At 40.1% G+C, this 18,527-nt stretch overlaps 1 protein-coding gene across 3 annotated transcripts in view; it reads right to left on the reverse strand.

The window, feature by feature from the left end:
- Positions 1 to 2,364: 2,364 nt before the first annotated feature.
- The window catches only part of TAFA2 (TAFA chemokine like family member 2), a 472,775-nt gene continuing 456,612 nt past the window's right edge, over positions 2,365 to 18,527 (reverse strand). For 2 of the 3 annotated variants that reach the window (XM_059683445.1, XM_059683444.1), the window contains one exon: positions 2,365 to 4,479. In XM_059683445.1, the coding sequence (XP_059539428.1) occupies positions 4,468 to 4,479 (12 nt within the window). In that variant the 3' untranslated portion in view covers positions 2,365 to 4,467. Of the gene's footprint in view, positions 4,480 to 15,893; positions 16,138 to 18,527 lie in introns of all 3 variants that reach the window. The other variant, XR_009451245.1, reaches the window with a different exon arrangement.

Consider the following 18,527-nt stretch of genomic DNA (forward strand, 5'->3'; position numbering starts at 1 on the left):
TATATGTCTTCCCAACTTTTCAGTTTCTCTAAGCAAAGTATCTGCCATCATTTTAATTCTCTCAACTTGAGTCCAAATGAGAGATAATAAAAAATACTAGTTGATATATTTGCATAAATTACTCTTTCAAATTGATGTATCTTCTATAAATTGAAAAAAAAAAACTTTTTAAAAAACCCATTTAGCCAAAACCGATTTGGCTCAGTGGATAGAGCGTCGGCCTGCGGACTGAAAGGTCCCAGGTTCGATTCCGGTCAAGGGCATGTACCTGGGTTGCGGGCACATCCCCAGTAGGAGATGTGCAGGAGGCAGCTGATCGATGTTTCTCTCTCATCAATGTTTCTAACTCTCTATCTCTCTCCCTTCCTCTCTGTAAAAAATCAATAAAATATATTTTAAAAAAATCCCATTTAATCATTGTGCTATTAGCTGCAGTGTATTATCAAAAGTCACAATCCACCTATATAGCATTAGTAGGTAGCACAGGACTTGCCGATGCAACTAAAGAACAGGATTAAACTCAACTATAGACACAGATCCTCAGATCTCCTCTTACCCATCAAAACTAATACCAAACTTAAAATCATATACATGATAATATCTGGTGTTAAAACTAGAAGCTTTTATGAGTTAAGGCAACAAGAGTATCCTATCTAATAAAAGAGAAAAATGGTAATTGGCGTACGACGATACCCTTTTCATTGGCTAATCAGGGCTATATGCAAATTAACTGCCAACTATGATTGGCAGTTAACTGCCAACTATGATTGGCAGTTAACTGCCAACTATGATTGGCAGTTAACTGCCAACTATGATTGGCAGTTAACTGCCAACTATGATTGGCAGTTAACTGCCAACTATGATTGACAGTTAACTGCCAACTAAGATTGGCAGTTAACTGCCAACAAGATGGCGGTTAATTTGCATATGTAGGCACAATGCAGGGAGGCGAAAGGGAAAGCAGGAAGAAGCCCCCTGCCACTGACAGTGATCGGAAACCCAGGGGGGAGCTAAGAGCTGGGGGGCAGGGCAAAGGCGGCCCTGGGGCCGCCTTTGCCCTGCCCCCCAGCCATGATCGGAGAATCAGGCGCCTTTGCCGCCCTGGCCAGTGATAGCAGGAAGTAGGGGTGGAGCCAGCGATGGGAGCTGGACACGGTCGAAGCTGGCAGTCCCAGGAGCTAGGGGTCCCTTGCCTGGGCCTAAAGCGAAGCCCACGATCGCGGGGCCGCTGCAGCTGCGGGTCCCCGCTGCCCGGGCCGGACGCCTAGGCCAGAGGCGTTAGGCCTGGGCAGGGGCGGAGCCTGCAACCACGGGGAGCTGGGGATCCCCTGCCCAGGCCTGACACCTCTGCCAGAGGCCTCAGGCCTTGTCAAGGGGCCGATCCGGTGATTGGTGATCGGAGGGTGATGAGGGTCAACTCCTCTGGCCGAGGCATCAGGCCTGGGCGGGGGGCAGAGCCGGGGATTGGGGGGATATGATGGTCCCCTTGCCCAGGCCTGAAGCCTGGGCAGAGGCGTCAGGCTTGGGCAGGGGGTGGAGCAAGCGATCAGAGGGAGATGGGGGTCCCCTGCCCAGGCATGATTCCTGGGCCAGAGGCCTCAGGCCTGGGCGGGGGCCAGAGCCAGTGATCAGGGGGATATGGGGGTCCCCTGTCCAAGCCTGACACCTCTGTCAGAGGCGTCAGGCCTGGGCAAGGGGCCGATCAGGCAATTGGAGGGTGATGGGGGTCTACGCCTGAGGGCTCCCAGTATGTGAGAGGGGGCAGGCTGGGCTGAGGGACACTCCCCCCCACACACACCCAGTGCACGAATTTCGTGCACCGGGCTCCTAGTATAAAAATAAAATAAAATCTATAGAATGTTATTCCAAAAATAGAGAACCTAAAAAATTAATTAGTTGCTCATCCATACATACTCTCATACTCCAATCCACATCCTGGCATAGTATAGTGGATAGGTACCATATTGCTCAAAGGGGATAAAATCTCTCACGCACATACACACACAGTGCATGTGAAAACTGGAGAAATCTGAATAAGGTCTGTGTTTGAGTTAATAGTATTATTCTGCCAATATCATGGCCTTGGTTGACAATGGTTTCATAAGATGTTATCACTGGGGGATGACAGAGAAAGGGCACCGAGTCCTCTGTGCTATTTTCATAACTTCTTGTGAATCTAAACTATCAAATATTGGGACCTGTGTAAATGGCAAGACTTGCCATGGATTTCCATTTTATAAAAATTGAAGAAATTATGTCCGTTTCCACTTGAATTCAAAGGTTTTCCTGGATTGTAACTGAAGTGCTTTTAAAATAAGTCCTAGAAAACAGATTCTCAAAATGTAACTCATGAAAGAGACTCTATTTTATATCCCAATTTTATTCACTTTTCTGAATAGTCACAACAGTATTCTATTGGGGATAATCTAGTTAGTATATTTGAAATTCCATTTATTTTTTCTATTGATATGCATGTATTACACATATATAGTACAGAATTTTTAGTGTTGTTTTAAAGAACATGGTTTAATAAATGAGAGGCATGATCTATAATTTCAAACCAATCTAGGACAAATTTGTAATTTCCAAAGTAATATGGTTTTCTTCTTTGTTACAAACCAATTAATGATATAATTGATGCAGAAACTCCAGCACAACTGTTATTCCTGTCTTAACGTTCATAAAGTATTGAACCATTGCAAAATCCATGTGGAGCCATCTAGTTTTATGTATAATTAAAATAAAAGGAGTAAGTCATTTCATTGACTTATAGGGCAGTATACTTTAGTTCAATGTCAAAAGCATACTTTACAAATTTAAGTTTTAACAAATTTTACCACTTTTAGTTGTTTTGCCCAGAAAAGTTTCTATCAGTCTTTGAAAGTTGTTACCTACTAACAGACCGAAGGTCTTCAGGCTGCTCAGCCTCCATCATGGAAACCAACATATACCTAATTGGCCACGTCAGTGAGTTTTAGAAACACAAAAGATGTCCACACCTTCTCTAACATAATGGAATTTCTAATAGGACAATTTCTGAAGTACCTTCCTATTAGTCTAAGATGAGTAAAACACAGGAGTCCCTCCATTTACATTCCTTCAAACTGTAAGTTTACACATTATTATTACAGAATAGCTTTGCAATTTCCATTCTTCGCTCCCTTCACATCATAAATGAAACAAAATAAATGTATTATAAAAGTATACATTCTGTAATAACTTAGGAAAAAAGGTACATACATGTTTAAGGCCTTTAAATATTTCTATGATTTTCCTATAGAACTGAAAACCACAAATGTTAAAATTACTACAAAAATGTGAGCAAAAAATAACCTAAGAAATTGTTCAAATGGGACAACTATAAGAAATATTTATAAATTTGAGACCCAAGAAAATGATCATTTATTTTATCTACAGACTGGACAAACAGCATTCAAACAGTCATTGGGGTCAAGCAAGAGACAGTCTTCTAAAATGAGATAGAAAGAACAGTTTTAAAATGTAATAAATGTAAATGAATAACTTTCAAGCTAAGAAATCAGAAACCCACATGCATCCCTGGCAATTTTTGAAACTGAAGGCTACCGAACTCAATACTTGACTGCTCACTGCCGATTTCTGTGAAGGAAAAAAGTAAACATGAAAAGGAAAGAAAACAGCCCACTTAAAAAAAAAGAAAGGAAGGAAGAGTGCTCTAGAGGTATAAAATAGTATACAATGAAAATGGTAATTCAGTTCTAACTACTACCTATTTAACTGACAGAGAGCTGCAGTAGTGTGTTAGCCTTGGGGAAACATGTCAGCTAGTCTATACATTCTTAGGTGATTGATGTATTCAGATAAGTATTACTTGCCAACAATAATTATTATCAATGGATATATTTTTCCATTCCTTTAACAAAAGCAACTTTAAGATGTTAAAACATGTAGGCTTTCAGAGCTCCAAGATTAGGATACAAATAAAATGATCTCAGTCCACACCATGCCAGAGAAGTTTGCAAAGGAAATGTCACTAAAGCCATATACAGTCCCACTAGCCACTGAACACAGGACCAGACCCAGGAATACATCATGACAGAAGGCCAGTGCATTTGGGAGACTTTCAGGAACAAGAAAAGCAGTCACATTTGGAGCCAGGAGCCCAAAATGCGAGTGTCTCTGACATCGCCCGGAAACACCAACTCTTCAGATGACGACTTCAAATTCTTTTAGGAAGTGCAATTTTACAAGTTGAACACAGTTCAAATCTGATGAACTCTTCATGACACAGAAGTTCATGTCTGACTTTTTTAAAGTCTTGATTTCAAGAAGATGCTGATTACGAGCCATAAAATCCCTTGGAAACAAGAGTCTGGAGTGCCTCTTCAGAGCAGTATAAAAATCTTCCTTCAAGACCACCAGAGAAGTTAAGTTTCTGTGCATATGTTCAATGTAATCAGCCTTGAGGGTCGTTTGATTTATTCTTAGTTAATGGGTTACCTACAAAGGAAGAAGAAAATATAATAATTTCATAAAATAGCTATAATCTTAAATCCCCAAAGACAATTTAGTATTAGAAGTTAATATATCATTCAAAATGCTGGTATGTGTTCTATGAAATTGTTGAATTTTAAAAGACTACCACATTCAGGTGTTCCCAGCTTATTAAAAGTTACACCTATATTTTTTCCCTTTATCATTTCATAATATTTCTAGAACCACTTGCAGAATTATCTAAATGACTTCAACTGTGCCCGGGAAACTCTTAACAGGTGAGGCTATCCCTCTCAGACCCAAAGAATGAGTCAGGAATTCCTGTTCTTTGCACAGGTTTGGAGGACATGATCCAAAGACCATAAACACATCATCCCAGCCCTTGGGAATGGACTCCATAAAATCCATTCTTGAAATAGATTAAAAATTGAGTGCTTATTTGACTTAAATTATATATCAGGAAAATTAATTATTCATGAAGGTGTTTGGAATTGCCTAACAGTCCTTTTCTAGCAATGGTTGTAACAAAATTGGAATTCTTAAAAATTATTCTGGACACTTTGATTCCATTCCAATTAGTGACAGTTATTTCTCCTTTCATAAAACATTTACAAAATGGCTACTTTTCTTTTGCTTTGTTTTTGTTGTGTTTTTAATCAACTATGAAAAAGAGAAACATCGAACAAACAAAAAAATAAAGCTTCCTCTAGATCAGCGGTTCTCAACCTGTGGGTCGCGACCCCTTTGGCGGTTGAACGACCCTTAGGGGTCGCCTAAGACCATCCTGCATATCAGATATTTACATTATGATTCATAACAGTAGCAACATTACAGTTATGAAGTAGCAACAAAAATAATTTTATGGTTGGGTCACAACATGAGGAACTGTATTTAAAGGGCCAGAAGGTTGAGAACCACTGCTCTAGATTTTGTTCTACCAGAGCTAGTCTCAAATTATACCACAAAAGGAAGGTGTAAAATTCACAAATTCCTTTGTGCCTCTGTGGTGGGCCCTCATTCCCATGGAAGGAGCCTCTGCCTGTACATTTGAAATTCCTTACTCCTGTGCACAGAGGAACTCTGGGAGGAAGTGAACTTGGGATGGGAGGTTACAAACACATAGGTAAAGGGCCCCCTGACCTCTGGAGATTCTAGGAGCAGGGGAGCAGGTAGGGCAGCAGCTCGCTATCAGTTTGCCATTCAGTGGTCAGGTGCTGTGAATGGCTTCCATTTTAAGTGTCAGTGTAAGAAGAACATGGGATGGGAATAGGACTATTTCCATGGACACTGTGCCACAGACCACTAGTGGAGATCACTGATGAGTGTGAAAAATATGAACATTTTATTATTACAAACTTTCTTGCTAAACATTAATTCAACAAATCTTTGATTTCCATAGGTTGAAAAAGATCCACCTGCCTCTTCTGAAAGTTCTTAGTAGGAAAAATTACGAAACATAATATAAGATCATATTTCTAAAACGAGTGGTTGGAATGACAGGAAAAGAGAGGAAGTGATACAGAGTGGGAGGGGAAAAGATTGCGAGAGAACAAATGGCTTAGCCTCAGCAGGGACACAGCATAGGCAACTGGAGGGATGTGGTGTCATGACTGTGAAAGTCAGGGCATGTCCTCTTGAGTCACTTCAAGCCCAGTTCCTAAGTCATTTATTGGTGGGTGTGATAGATGCATTCTTCATTCCAAGCTAAGCTAAGTACTTCATTCTGCTGCTTTATGTAAATCTCAGGAGTGATTCTCTCAACTAATTATATTTTAAAGCTTTGTTTTCAAATAATTTTAAAAATGGGCATCCAACTCGACAGTACAATACACAGGCTTATGTACCTAGAACAAATTTCTTCTCTATCTCGGTAGAGAAAATACATCTGTATACATGCAAACATAGAAACACATATAATTATACAATCCTACCATCAGGAATATCATAAGCATATATTCTCATTACACTCAGTTTTTATCAGCTAAAATAATTGCTAGAAAACCAAAATGTCAACCTGACTCAAAGAAGTAATTATTGAAATAAGCATGGATTGAAACATAATTAAGGTCATTTTTTCACACTCTAATTGTATAAAATATTCTTTGTTTATTAATCCTAAATATATTCTAGCATGTTTTATGTGGTGAAGAGTAGGGCATAAGTTGTTTCTAATATCAGATGAAAGTGGACAATTGTTTTAGATTGGATTTTGATCAGAAGGTCATGTGGTTCAGCATTCTGGATTTTAGTCAGTGTGGCAGTAATACTGTTCACACTGGATGTGTCATGCAACCTCTGAGAGCTCAGTTTTTCCATATGTAAAAGGGGGGGGGGGGTCCTGTTAACCTCACAGGGGGCTGTGAGGATCAAATATTTTGTTATGAAAACACCCAGCTTTGACGACTGAAGTACTATAAAAACAAAAGTTTTAGAGTTTTGTTTTGTTTTTTTAACTGCATACATTTTTAACAAGAGAGCCACTAAAAATAGAATGAAAGAATCACACTAACAACAAGTCAGAGGATTAATTTAGGGAATTCAAACAAAGACTAAGTAATAACTTGCCCTTTTCAATGTAGTTATAAATACAAATGTATTTACCCTCCCTGACAACCTCCAGATTTTGTAGCAAATGAAATGGCAAAACCAAAGATTTTAAAAATTACAGAAGTCTAGAGTCCTGGTGTACGAATTCTTCCACCAGTGGGGTCCCTCGGCCTGGCCTGCAGGATCAGGCCGAAACTGGCTCTCCGACATCCCCCAAGGGGTCATAAATTGTGAGAGGGTGAAGGTCAGGCTGAGGGACCCCACCTGTGCACGATCAGGGCCGGGGAGGGATGTGGGAGTTTGGCCAGCTGGGGAGGGACCACAGGAGGGCTCCAGAGCATGTCTGGCCCATCTGTCTAAGTCCTGATCTGCCAGAAGCCAGCCAGCAGCAAGCTAACTAACCAGTCGGAGCATCTGCCCCGTGGTGGTCAATGCACATCATAGCAACTGGTCCACTGATCGACTGCCCTCTGGTGGTCAGCACACGTCACAGAAAGCAGTTGAGTGGCCTTAGCATATCATTAGCATATTACATTTTGATTGGTTGAACAGCCGACCAGGCAACCAGACACTAGCATATTAGGCTTTTATTATATAGGACTAGAGGCCCGGTGCACAAAATTTGTGCACTGGAGGGTGGGGGTTCTCTCAGCCCAGCCTGCCCCTCTCACAGTCTGGGAGCCCTCAGTGAATGTCCTACTGATGGCCACAGTCTGGCAGCAGAGGCTTGGAGCAGGCGTCCCGTGTGTGTGTGTGTGTGTGTGTGTGTGTGTGTGTGCGCACGCGCGCGCATCTGTCTGCTAGGGCCTGCCCCCAGCTGCGTCACGTAGGCTCAAAGCAGTTGCCATGTGTGTGTCCCCACTGGGGGTCTGCCCCCAGCCACATTGGAGGCTCAGAGCAGGCACTGTGTGTATGTGTGTGTGTGTGTGGGTGTGGGTGTATGTGTCTGCTGGGGGCCTGCCTCCAGCCACACCACAGAGGCTTGGAGCAGGAGCCCCTCTGTGTTGATCTCTCAGGCTCCTGGCCTCCACTGCACGTTGTACTTTCCCTTGAGCTATGGCCAGGATGGGGGTGCTGCTTGCAAGCCGGGCTTTCCTGCTCCTGGATCGCCACGGCGACGGGGATGCCCACAGGCCGGGCTTTCCTGCTCTCAGGTCTCCATGGCAACCGGGGAGCAGGCCCAGCTTGGGGCTGCCCACAGGCCAGGCTTGCTTTCCTGCTCCCGGATCACCATGGCGACCGGGGAACAAGGAAAGTTTGGGGCTGCCTGCAAGCCAGGCTTCCTTTCCTGCTCCCGGATCCTCATGGTGACCGGGGAGAAGGCACATCTGGGGGCTGCCCGCAGGCCAGCCTTGCTTTCCTGCTCCCAGATCAGGCCCAGCTGGGGGCTGCCTACAGGCCGCACTTTTCTACTTACCGATGGCCGGATCACCACAGCAACCCAGGGCCCAGCGACACTTTCCTGCTCTCTAATAGTCATAGGGTCCTGGCTGGGGGCGGGGCTTAATAGTGCGGGGCTTAGGCGGCATGGGGGTCCCAGGTGGGGGCTCAGGTGGCACACAGGGGTCCTGGCTGGGGGCTGGGCTTATGCCCTGCTGTCCAGGGCTGCACATGGGGCCCAGATGGCAGCTCACGCTGTCCCGCCCTGCCTATAGTATAGGATAGAGGCCTGGTGCACGGGTGGGGGCCAGCTGGTTTACCCTGAAAGTGTCCCGGATCAGGGTGGGGGTCCCGCTTGGGTGCCTGGCCAGCCTGGATGAAGGCTGTTTGCAGCTGGTCACACCCCCTTTAGGATGGGGGTCCCTACTGGGGTGCCTGGCCAGTCTGGGTGAGGGCCTGAGGGCCGTTTTCAGGTTGGAGGGCAACTTAAGCTGCCAGCCTCTCCTTTTTTTCTTTTTTTTTTATTCTGGGATTTATTTACCTTCTATAGCTGTCACTGGAGCTGAGAGCCGGCTCCAGCTCTGAGGGCTGAAAGCAGGTTTCTGGGTCTGTTTGGCTTCTATAATTGCAACATAGTTGCTTAGAGTGCAGCTCAGAGCCCAGCAGCAATAGGCCGGGAACTCTGGCTTCCTTCATCACTGGAGCAAGCAAGCCTCCTGTTCGCTTCAGCTGCATGGCTGCCAGCCACCATCTTAGTTGGAAGTTAATTTGCATATCCTGCTGATTAGCCAATGGGAAGGGTGTCGAGGTTATGGTCAATTTGCATGCTTCTCTTTTATTAGATAGGATGCTGCTGAATATAGGTACATTATCACCAGTTTTCATCACCTAATATGTAAGAACCAAATAACATCCTATATAATAAAAGGCTAATATGCAAATCAACTGAATGGCTGAATAACTGGTCACTATGACATGCACTGACCATCACTTGGCAGACGCTCAATGCAGGAGCTGCCCCCTGGTGGTCAGTGTGCTCCCACAGGGGGAGCGCCGCTCAGCCAGAAGCCAGGCTCAAGGCTGGCCAGTGAGTCTCTCCTGCCTTTGTGGTAGCACTAAGGATGTCTGACTGCTGGCTTAGGCCCGCTCCCCCAGGGGGCTCCCAAACTGTGAGAGGGCGCAGGCCAGGCTGAGGAACCCCCTCCCCACACACTGCTGAGTACATGGATTTCCTGCACCAGGCCTCTAGTTTTAAAATAAAATTACTGTCTAAAATTTAGTACACATAAATATAGCCCTTTTCTGATCTATATACTCATTGAATAAGTCAGTGGTTCTCAACCTTCCTAATGTCGCCACCCCTTTAATACAGTGCCCCATGCTGTGGTGACCCCCAACCATAAAATTATTTTCATTACTACTTCATAACTGTAATTTTGCTACTGTTATAAATCATAATGTAAATACCTGATATGCAGGATGTATTTTCATTGTTACAAATTGAACATAATTAAAGCATAGTGATTAATCACCAAAACAATATGTAATTATATATATGTTTTCTGATGGTCTTAGGTGACCCCTGTGAAAGGGTCGTTCGACCCCCAAACGGGTTGTGACCCACAGGTTGAAAACTGCTGGAATAAGTCTAAGGGACTCAAATTTAAATTCTGACATGTCAGTTGGGCAAAACCAATGTCATTTTACCTTTTGTAGACTACAAACTGGCACTTCCTGTTATTGGAGAGTTGCTTGAGCAATATTAATACAATCCAACATTTAATTTTTTTTCATTTAAAAGTAATTTTAATACACTAAATTAAGTATTGCTTTATTTTTAGAACTTAAATATTAACCTCTTTTCATTTAAGCTGTATCTTTTGGAAGAGGCCAAATTTTAAAAGTTGTACCTTCTAAGGAGGATTTTCAGCAAGTTTTCAGTAACTAAAAGCATGATGTTGTAATAAAAGCAGTTTTACAGGAGAGAAAATAGCATTGGCTGCCATGAATACCATGTCATCTGGTTCTGAGGGCAATACACATATAATACTGCAGAGGAGAGAAATGGTCCTACGATTATGGTTGTGCCTGGAGCGTCATGCACTATAATCACTATCTCAGTAAATTTGCCTTTTCAAAGGCAATAGTTTACACAGCTGTTCTTATTTATGTAAATGTTATTTGTGTGTGTGCTGTACACCAATCAATTCATTAAGTGAATCTACTTAGCTGCTGAACCGGTACAAAATGCAATAATGATAATAATAATAACAATAATAAAATAATAACAGCTTTCCTAGTCAAAAGCAGAAAGTTATCTTGGTAATGATTTACCAGAGTGAAGAAGCTAATCTGCTAACATTTTTTTAAAAAGCACTAATTCTTTAAGATGAGAGTGTCTGTTTATCTCCCAGTCCAACAAATCTATTATAGGGCCCTGATTAGATTTCTCAAAAATGTATAATAAAATTATGTCTTTAAATTTTACACAAAATTTATACGAAAATCACCAACTGAAATTGAGAGAAAAAAAATCCAGGTATATGGCATATTTGAAATCAAGTGAAGTCAACCATTTTATATACCTCTCATTTTATATTTTGAAGATTAAGACATATCCTCTTGACTATCTTCAAGTTAAGATAAACTAGAAAGTCTCAAAAGGAAGAATATTCAATAACCTATTCTGTTCCCATGTGTAAAAGATGCTTTTAAAATCATTACATTTATGGAGTCTAATTATCCACCCCTCTGGCGTTCAAGTCATGCTGACTGGGTTATCAAGGGGAGACCACATATTATGGTGAGAGGCTTAGTGTGGGCTCTGTAGCAAATCGCCTGAGAGCTGATCTCTGCCTTATATAACTTTCTAACATTGTGGGGTTGAATAAATTAAACTTCCTGTGCCTTAGTCTCCCATGTGTAATATGGGAAGGGTATTATCGGCCCCTATAACTTTGCTACTGTGATTAAATCAGGTTGTTCCTGCAAAGTGTCTGTCCAGCTAAACACTTTTTAAATATTAAGAGGTAGTAATTGCCAAAGAAAGATACAAAAGATGGAGACATATTGGAGGGGGCATTACTTCTTATTTCCCTACAAATATTGACTTGCTCAATTAAAGTTAATTTTCTGTGTCTTATAGTAACTGATCATGCAATTTTTTCTTTTCATATTCTTGTCACTCATAAAACTATTATATCTAGAATGAAGCACAACTCTTTTGGAGAACTTTGGGGGAGAGATAATCTTTTCAGAAAAGGTGATACAGATCAGTGGTTAAAAAAGATGTATCTCAAAGTTAAGCTAAGCTCAGTTCTGATAACTCAGGACATGACCTTGAGTAAAACAGGTATATTAATATCTATGTCACAGAGGTGTATGAGCTGAGAAGTTAATAGGTCAAGTGTTTAGAACGGTTCTAGGCACACAATAAGCATAGCAAGTGGTAACGATTATTCATATGCATACGTTCCTAGAAATCTGAATGCACTGAATTCCTAGTTCTTGCCCCTAATTATTTCTGAGCATACGTTATTAGTCTTCACAGACACATAATTCCATTCTTTTTCATTCTTTGCCTTTCCAAGGGGCCAGCTACCATCAGACTTTGCATGCAGGACAAATATTTAGGAAATTAGCACTGCACTCTAACTATTTAGGCTTAAAAAATAAATAGGGCATAATGATGCCAAAACAAAATGAAGATTTGTACATTTATTTATTCATTATTGATGGTTCCTCTGATACTGTTTTTCTTTGATTTTTTTGAACCTCAGTCATTCAGTTTGTCAGTTTACATAAAACTGAAATCACTGCCAAATTTCCATAGCATCAATGTGAATGTTATATCATATTAACTAAATTCACAAAATAATATGTTCTCTTCTTCAGTATGATCATTAAAATCTTATTATGAGAAACTCCTGAATAATTTTTACATTCCTGTGACTATAAAATGAACCCTATACACACAATAGTAGAAGACATTGCATTTTGAACATTACAAGTCAATTTCGTTTTTTAAAAAGCTAAATTTTCACTAGGATACCCATGTTATTAGGGAAACATTTACTTTTGGATTGATGAACATTATATATTTAAGCAATTGGAAGGCAAGAAATATGTGGGTGGCAGGTTTAAATGCAGTGCATGTCCAATCTTTCTAGTACAGCCCCTTAGTAATATCACAAATAGACACCATTTCAAATTAACATTCCAGTAAGTAAATGCAACTTACTCAATAAAGTAAAAGGAAGAATAGAATATCTTCATCATCCTAAATGCTGATTTGAATGCATATTTCCTTGTGTGGAATATAATTGCTGCTTCACTGCAAATGTATTTTTTAATGTAGCTTTTACAAGTACATGAATTAAGCTCTCACTTCACTTCTGTCTACTAAATGTGCAATTAAAACATAATTACTCTGCAGTCGCAGGTTTTCTCATTAAGTTAGAGAAAATCTGCCATTGAGCTGGTCATAACTGTACAGGAATGCTCTTGTCCCATCTTAAAGCACCTCATACAGAGAGGTGTTACAAAATGAAAGACACCTGTCAGTCCGCGATAATCCTTTGATAGCAAGCTGACCAGGCCGTTTTTTAGGTACAAATGAAGTTAAGTCAATGACATATGAATTGCCTTCATAAATATACCACCTATACAAAAAATAATCCTACAATTGCCTTTCAGGGTGATATGGTAATTCCAACAGCCTTGAAAGCTGTTGCATTTTCATACCACAGTTTAATTTTCCTTCCTAAGAATGGCTAGTGCTGAAATGGTCTGATCATTTATTTTAACATTTGAGGCACCAAAGGTTATCTGTTTCATGCTTCAGCTAGAGTCAGCATTTCCACTGAATGACCTTGTTATCTGTTCTATAAATTCTTTAAAAATTTAACAACCTTGAGTGATTGGGATGAAAGTCATTTCCAACAACAGAGAGCCTTTTGGTAGCTGACATTATATTTAGGTGTAGCTCCGTGTGGAAGCAGAAATTGGCATATAGTCCTCCTAGATTTCTGCAGAGAACCAGAACACCACACATAACTGAGGAGAGAGAGGAGGCCTTATTCTGATAAGAGTTTTATATCAGCATTACAACCTGTTAGTAGTTTTAGAAATTTAAACAAGTCACTTAATCTCTGAATCTCCAGGCTCCATACTTTCCATGAGAGTCCGTTGGATTCAGGGAGTTTCTAATTCCCTTCTATCCCCAAACTATGATGACCTTTCTTAAGAAGGACTAATTCCACATGGGATAAAACTTCATCCTGATTCCCTACGTTCATCAGTGGTATAACCCCTATGCAGATTTCTTTTTTCTAAAAAGCCTACTCATTGAATTAGAATGCAGAACTAGTGAGCTTTACCACAAATTCAACCGCTGTCAATGGCTTTCAGCTTCCTATGCTGTGCACATGGAGATCTTGACTGGAAATAAATCTTTCGAACAGATGGACCTGCACTGTTTCTTGGAACTTTGAAAGCTGTACAGTGCGCCCGCCATGAACTCTTCTACGTGACTCATGAAAACAGATGACTGTTTGCACAGCCACTTACGCACATTCATCCACTCAGAGGCAGATCAACTGCTCCTCTCTGGATGACAGTCACTGTTAGCAAAACATTTCCCGACTTCAATTCTGGCAGCTAATAAATTTCTCTGGGACAGTAAGGAGACTTAAAACTTTCCTGCCTCTTCTTCCCCAGACCTCCATCATGCACTTTAGTTTAGGCAGGTCAAACATGACCCCCAAATTAAGATAACTTTGAAAGACACCAATATAATGGGACTCAGTTATGTTTCCTTCAGAAATATCAAAAAGCCCTTAATATGGGAAAATTATTATTTTGAATGCTTAGAGGAAGTCTGAATAGATTTTTTTAAAAGATATTATTCCATACACCAGCACAGTTCACACATTTTTAGACAGTTGATATTTTGAATTCAATTAAAATGTATTTTACCTGCTAGATTTGATAGCAGGTTTATTTATTTATTTTTTTTAGAATCACCTCTCATTTGCTAAGGTGTAATTTGAACTGATAGTTTTTTTCCACTTTGTCATTAAGGCTTAATTTAAAAGTTAAAATCTGCTAGACTATCACACTTCTCAAGAATTTCAGCCTCACTATCTGAGGGCTAGTAGAAACAAGCAGTAGAAAGTGTGCTTAAAAGCAGGATTTCAGTACAGTGGAATTTGGGGAGAAGAAGGGCAGAAACTTAAGAAATTCATTTTAGTAACCTAGAGATGACTAAGAGAGCAACGTTTTCTCTTATCCTCCTGATTTGTTTGAGTTAGAAATGCAAGTGGTTCCTAGTAATAGCATTTCTTTAAGATACATGACTGAGTAAAGAATATGTTGTTGTCACTTTGAGAATTTGAGGAAGACAAAGCTAGGACCATGCCTGAAGTAGCACATCCTCTCTCATTGCCATGCCTATCTTTTCCATAAAATGAAGTTTAGAGATGAGAGATGTCTGAAAAAACTTCCCGGTCTGCAAGTTGCTAAACTAAATTCATTTCTGAAGAACAGGGAAGCATCTAGAGAGTGACATTTACTGGTAATATGTTGGTGCTTTTACTGTTTCTCCTTTCTGTTTCCCAGATATACAGTGTTCCTCTCTGGATGGTGTTTGTTTATTTGTTTGTTTATAATAATGCTCAAGCCCTAGCTGGTTTGGCTCAGTGGATAGCACGTTGGCCTAAGGACTGAAGGGTCTTGGGTTCAATTACAGTCAAGGGCAAATGCCCAGATTGCAGGCTCAATCCCCAGTGGGAGGTGTGCAAGAGGCAGCTGATCAATGATTCTCTCTCATCATTGATGTTTCTCTCTCTCTCTCCCTCTCCCTTCCTCTCTGAAATCAATAAAACTATATTTTAAAATAATAATAATAATGGTCAAAATTCAGTAGTCACCAATTCCCAAAGTTGATCAAAATATGAATCTTTAACTCCAGCTATTTCTAATTGCTTAGATGCTGGTCTGAGATAGCTGGTTCAATTATAGGGCCATTTAAATATAGAACGTATGGACCATTAGGTAAGGGCACAATAATCATTTGGTATATGGAAACTCAGTGAAAACCTGATGGCTCAATACTTTTCATGCTAATTTAGAAATTAATAGGCAGATTGAACACTGACAGGGGTCCACAAATACAACCAGGGTTTGTATTATCCATTGTGTCAACTGGGGGGGCTACTGTAGGTGGTAATATTAGGTTCCCAATAATGATATATTGGCTATTTGTGGCAAATTTGTTCAACTTGTGGGTATCATAGTTCAAAGAATGATACCCCTTTCTTTTAATAAAGATAATTCGATGCCTTTCTTCACTGACCACAGAGGCAGACCTTTGCCTTCTCTTCCCTAAAGCTGTATGGAGTTCATCTTTCCTCTGCAATCAGGGCCCCTGGAATGCTAATGGGAACTATAGGAAAGAGTTGGTTGCAGTTAATCCTGTAACACAATGTACACACCTGCTGCTCTGTGAGAAATAAACCAAGGTGAGAGCTCATTTCTGGAGTTGTTTTGAATCTTTACTCCTCAACGAAACTTCTGTCCCTTCCTTAGAGTCCGACCAACATTCGGATTCACCACACTAGTGCTCCATGGTGGAGCCAGAATATTTTGAGTGCGGATATTAAAAAATTGTCATCAGGCACAGCAGAAACCTTCTCTTTCTACTCCTCCATTCGAACTTGAAGAGTTTTACACGTTTGCCTAAGGAACAAACACATGTCAGGTACTCCACTGTTCAACGGGTTATTGTAGGAAGCAAACCTGGGAGAAAGGGAAAATTCAACAGCAAGACAATAATTTCCTTTACCTCCATAAAAGCTCAGAAAAGCAAAAGTTTTGTATCTCTCCTAGAGGATTATAAACTCTTAGAACATTTTTTATTTCAGAGAAACACATACCCATAAATGGGATCTAAAATAAACAGGTGTTATAAGAAACTGATACAAGGATAGTAAGCATTTCTTGTGAGTATTTTGGACAGCATTCCGCACAAACTTAAGAAAATGTTCATTAAGATCAAGGGAGAAAGTATGTAGAAAACAACAGACAATCATTTTAACATAAAAGGGTAAAATAATTGTAGAAACAATATTATGTAGTAGGATTCCATTTGAATTCAAAGACTGAATACTTGCAATCTTAACTGTTCATAGGCTTGTCTGAGCATCCATGTCTACAGTAATTTATAATTTGGTAAAGTATGAACCTTACGCATTCACACTTTAATGCTGATAAGTATGGCAGAGTAATATGGCCAATGTATGGGTCTAGCACCAATGGCATTCTCATCTCAAGCCATCTCTTTTGTTCTCTGCACATCATCTGTGTAATCCTCATTAATGGTCAGAATGGGATCCATGACTTTTTCAGTTGTAATTTATGTTATTTTATGGGTATAGACTTTCAAAAGTTATATTTCTTCTTTTTTTATATTCTTTTATTGATTTCAGAGAGGAAGGGAGAGTTAGAAATATCAAGGATGAGAGAGAATCATTGATCAGCTGCTTCCTGCACACCCCTTCCTGGGGATTGAGCCCGCAGCAACCCGGCTAAGTGCCTTGATGGGAATCAAACCTGGGACCCTTCAGTCCACAGGCTGACGCTCTATCCACTGAGCCAATCCAGCTAGGGCAACAGTTTTATTTCTAATTTCTCTTTCCAAAAGTATTCCAGATATTACATAAAGCATATACTATTTTAATTTCAAATATTTGAATAATTCAATATTATTCAATATTAGTCAGTATTATTCAATAATCATATAGAGGAGTGGCTAGTAATTTAGAATCAGATAACAGAGGGCTTTGGTAATATAAATCATTTCTTACATAAATTTATTATATAAACTTGAGAGATCAGGGTAGTTAAAACTAATCTATAATAATAAAAGTGTAATATGCAAATCAACCAGACAACCTTCAGGATGACCTTCCGAATGAGGCTGGGGCTGCGAGGGCCAAGGCAGCTGGGACTGCAAAGGCCCATTCTTGCACGAATTTCATGCATCGGGCCTCTAGTCATACTATAAAAAACTATTTCCCAATTTTGAAAAAAAATTGAGTCTTTTAGCACTAAGAACAGACCCTTTTTTCCCTATCACTGCTAACTTGGCCTCTCCCTCCCTAACCATAAAATGTAAGACTAAAATTATGGTGTGAAAAAGAGCAGAAATTTTCGCTCTGGTCACTGCATTTACTTGACTTTATGCATTTATATTAGAACCAATGCAGTCATAACATGGGTCAGTGTCATGATCACCATGAAAACATGTGACTGAAGACAAAAGATGGAGGTGGAGAAAATGTAGAGGAGCTTAATATCCTTGAGAAAAAGCATGGAGCAGACCGAGAATATACTGCTTAACATTTCTAGTTCTCCATTTTCTTCACGTTGTTCAAAAATATTTAAAGTCTTACTGTTTTTTAATTTCATATACCCACTGAATATTTTTAGCATGATAACATAAATGCCCATATGTTTCATTTCTAATCAGTTTCTAGACCCTAGTCATCTTTTTATTCTCTTCCCGACTCTCTGTCTGGCTGTTACTACCTTAATCAAGGCCTTTATTTCATCTGGTTTGAACAGTTGCAATAACCTCCTAATTTGTCTTCTGATTTGTCTTGTTCATTGCAGCCCTCCTCCTCTTTGCCACCATTATCCTGAAAACAAAAATCTATAATAGTTTCCTGTTACAGAAAGAGATGTAAATTCTTGTTGGTGATCAAGAAGGTCCTTCACAATTAGAACTCAACCCACCCAGCTTCATCTCTCCATTGCCCGAAGCCCCTCAGAGACACATAGGCACAACTCCAGCCATACCTAACTAATCCTGGTAGGCCTTGATATGCCCATTCATATCTCCTTATCCTTGTGTACATTTTACCTTTGCCTGAAATACTCTTCTTCTAAACATTAGAGTATTTAGATAGTTATCACTTCATGTTTCATTAGCCTTTGTGATTTATCTAGTCAGCACTTTGTCTATACTTCTATTATAAGACATATCTTGTCCATACTTCTATTATAAGACATATTTTGTCACATTATGCTAACTTATTAACCTATTTGTTTCTTCCATTAAACTAGAA

This window comes from Myotis daubentonii, chromosome 2 (genome assembly GCF_963259705.1).
Source record: "Myotis daubentonii chromosome 2, mMyoDau2.1, whole genome shotgun sequence".
Taxonomy (NCBI): domain Eukaryota; kingdom Metazoa; phylum Chordata; class Mammalia; order Chiroptera; family Vespertilionidae; genus Myotis; species Myotis daubentonii.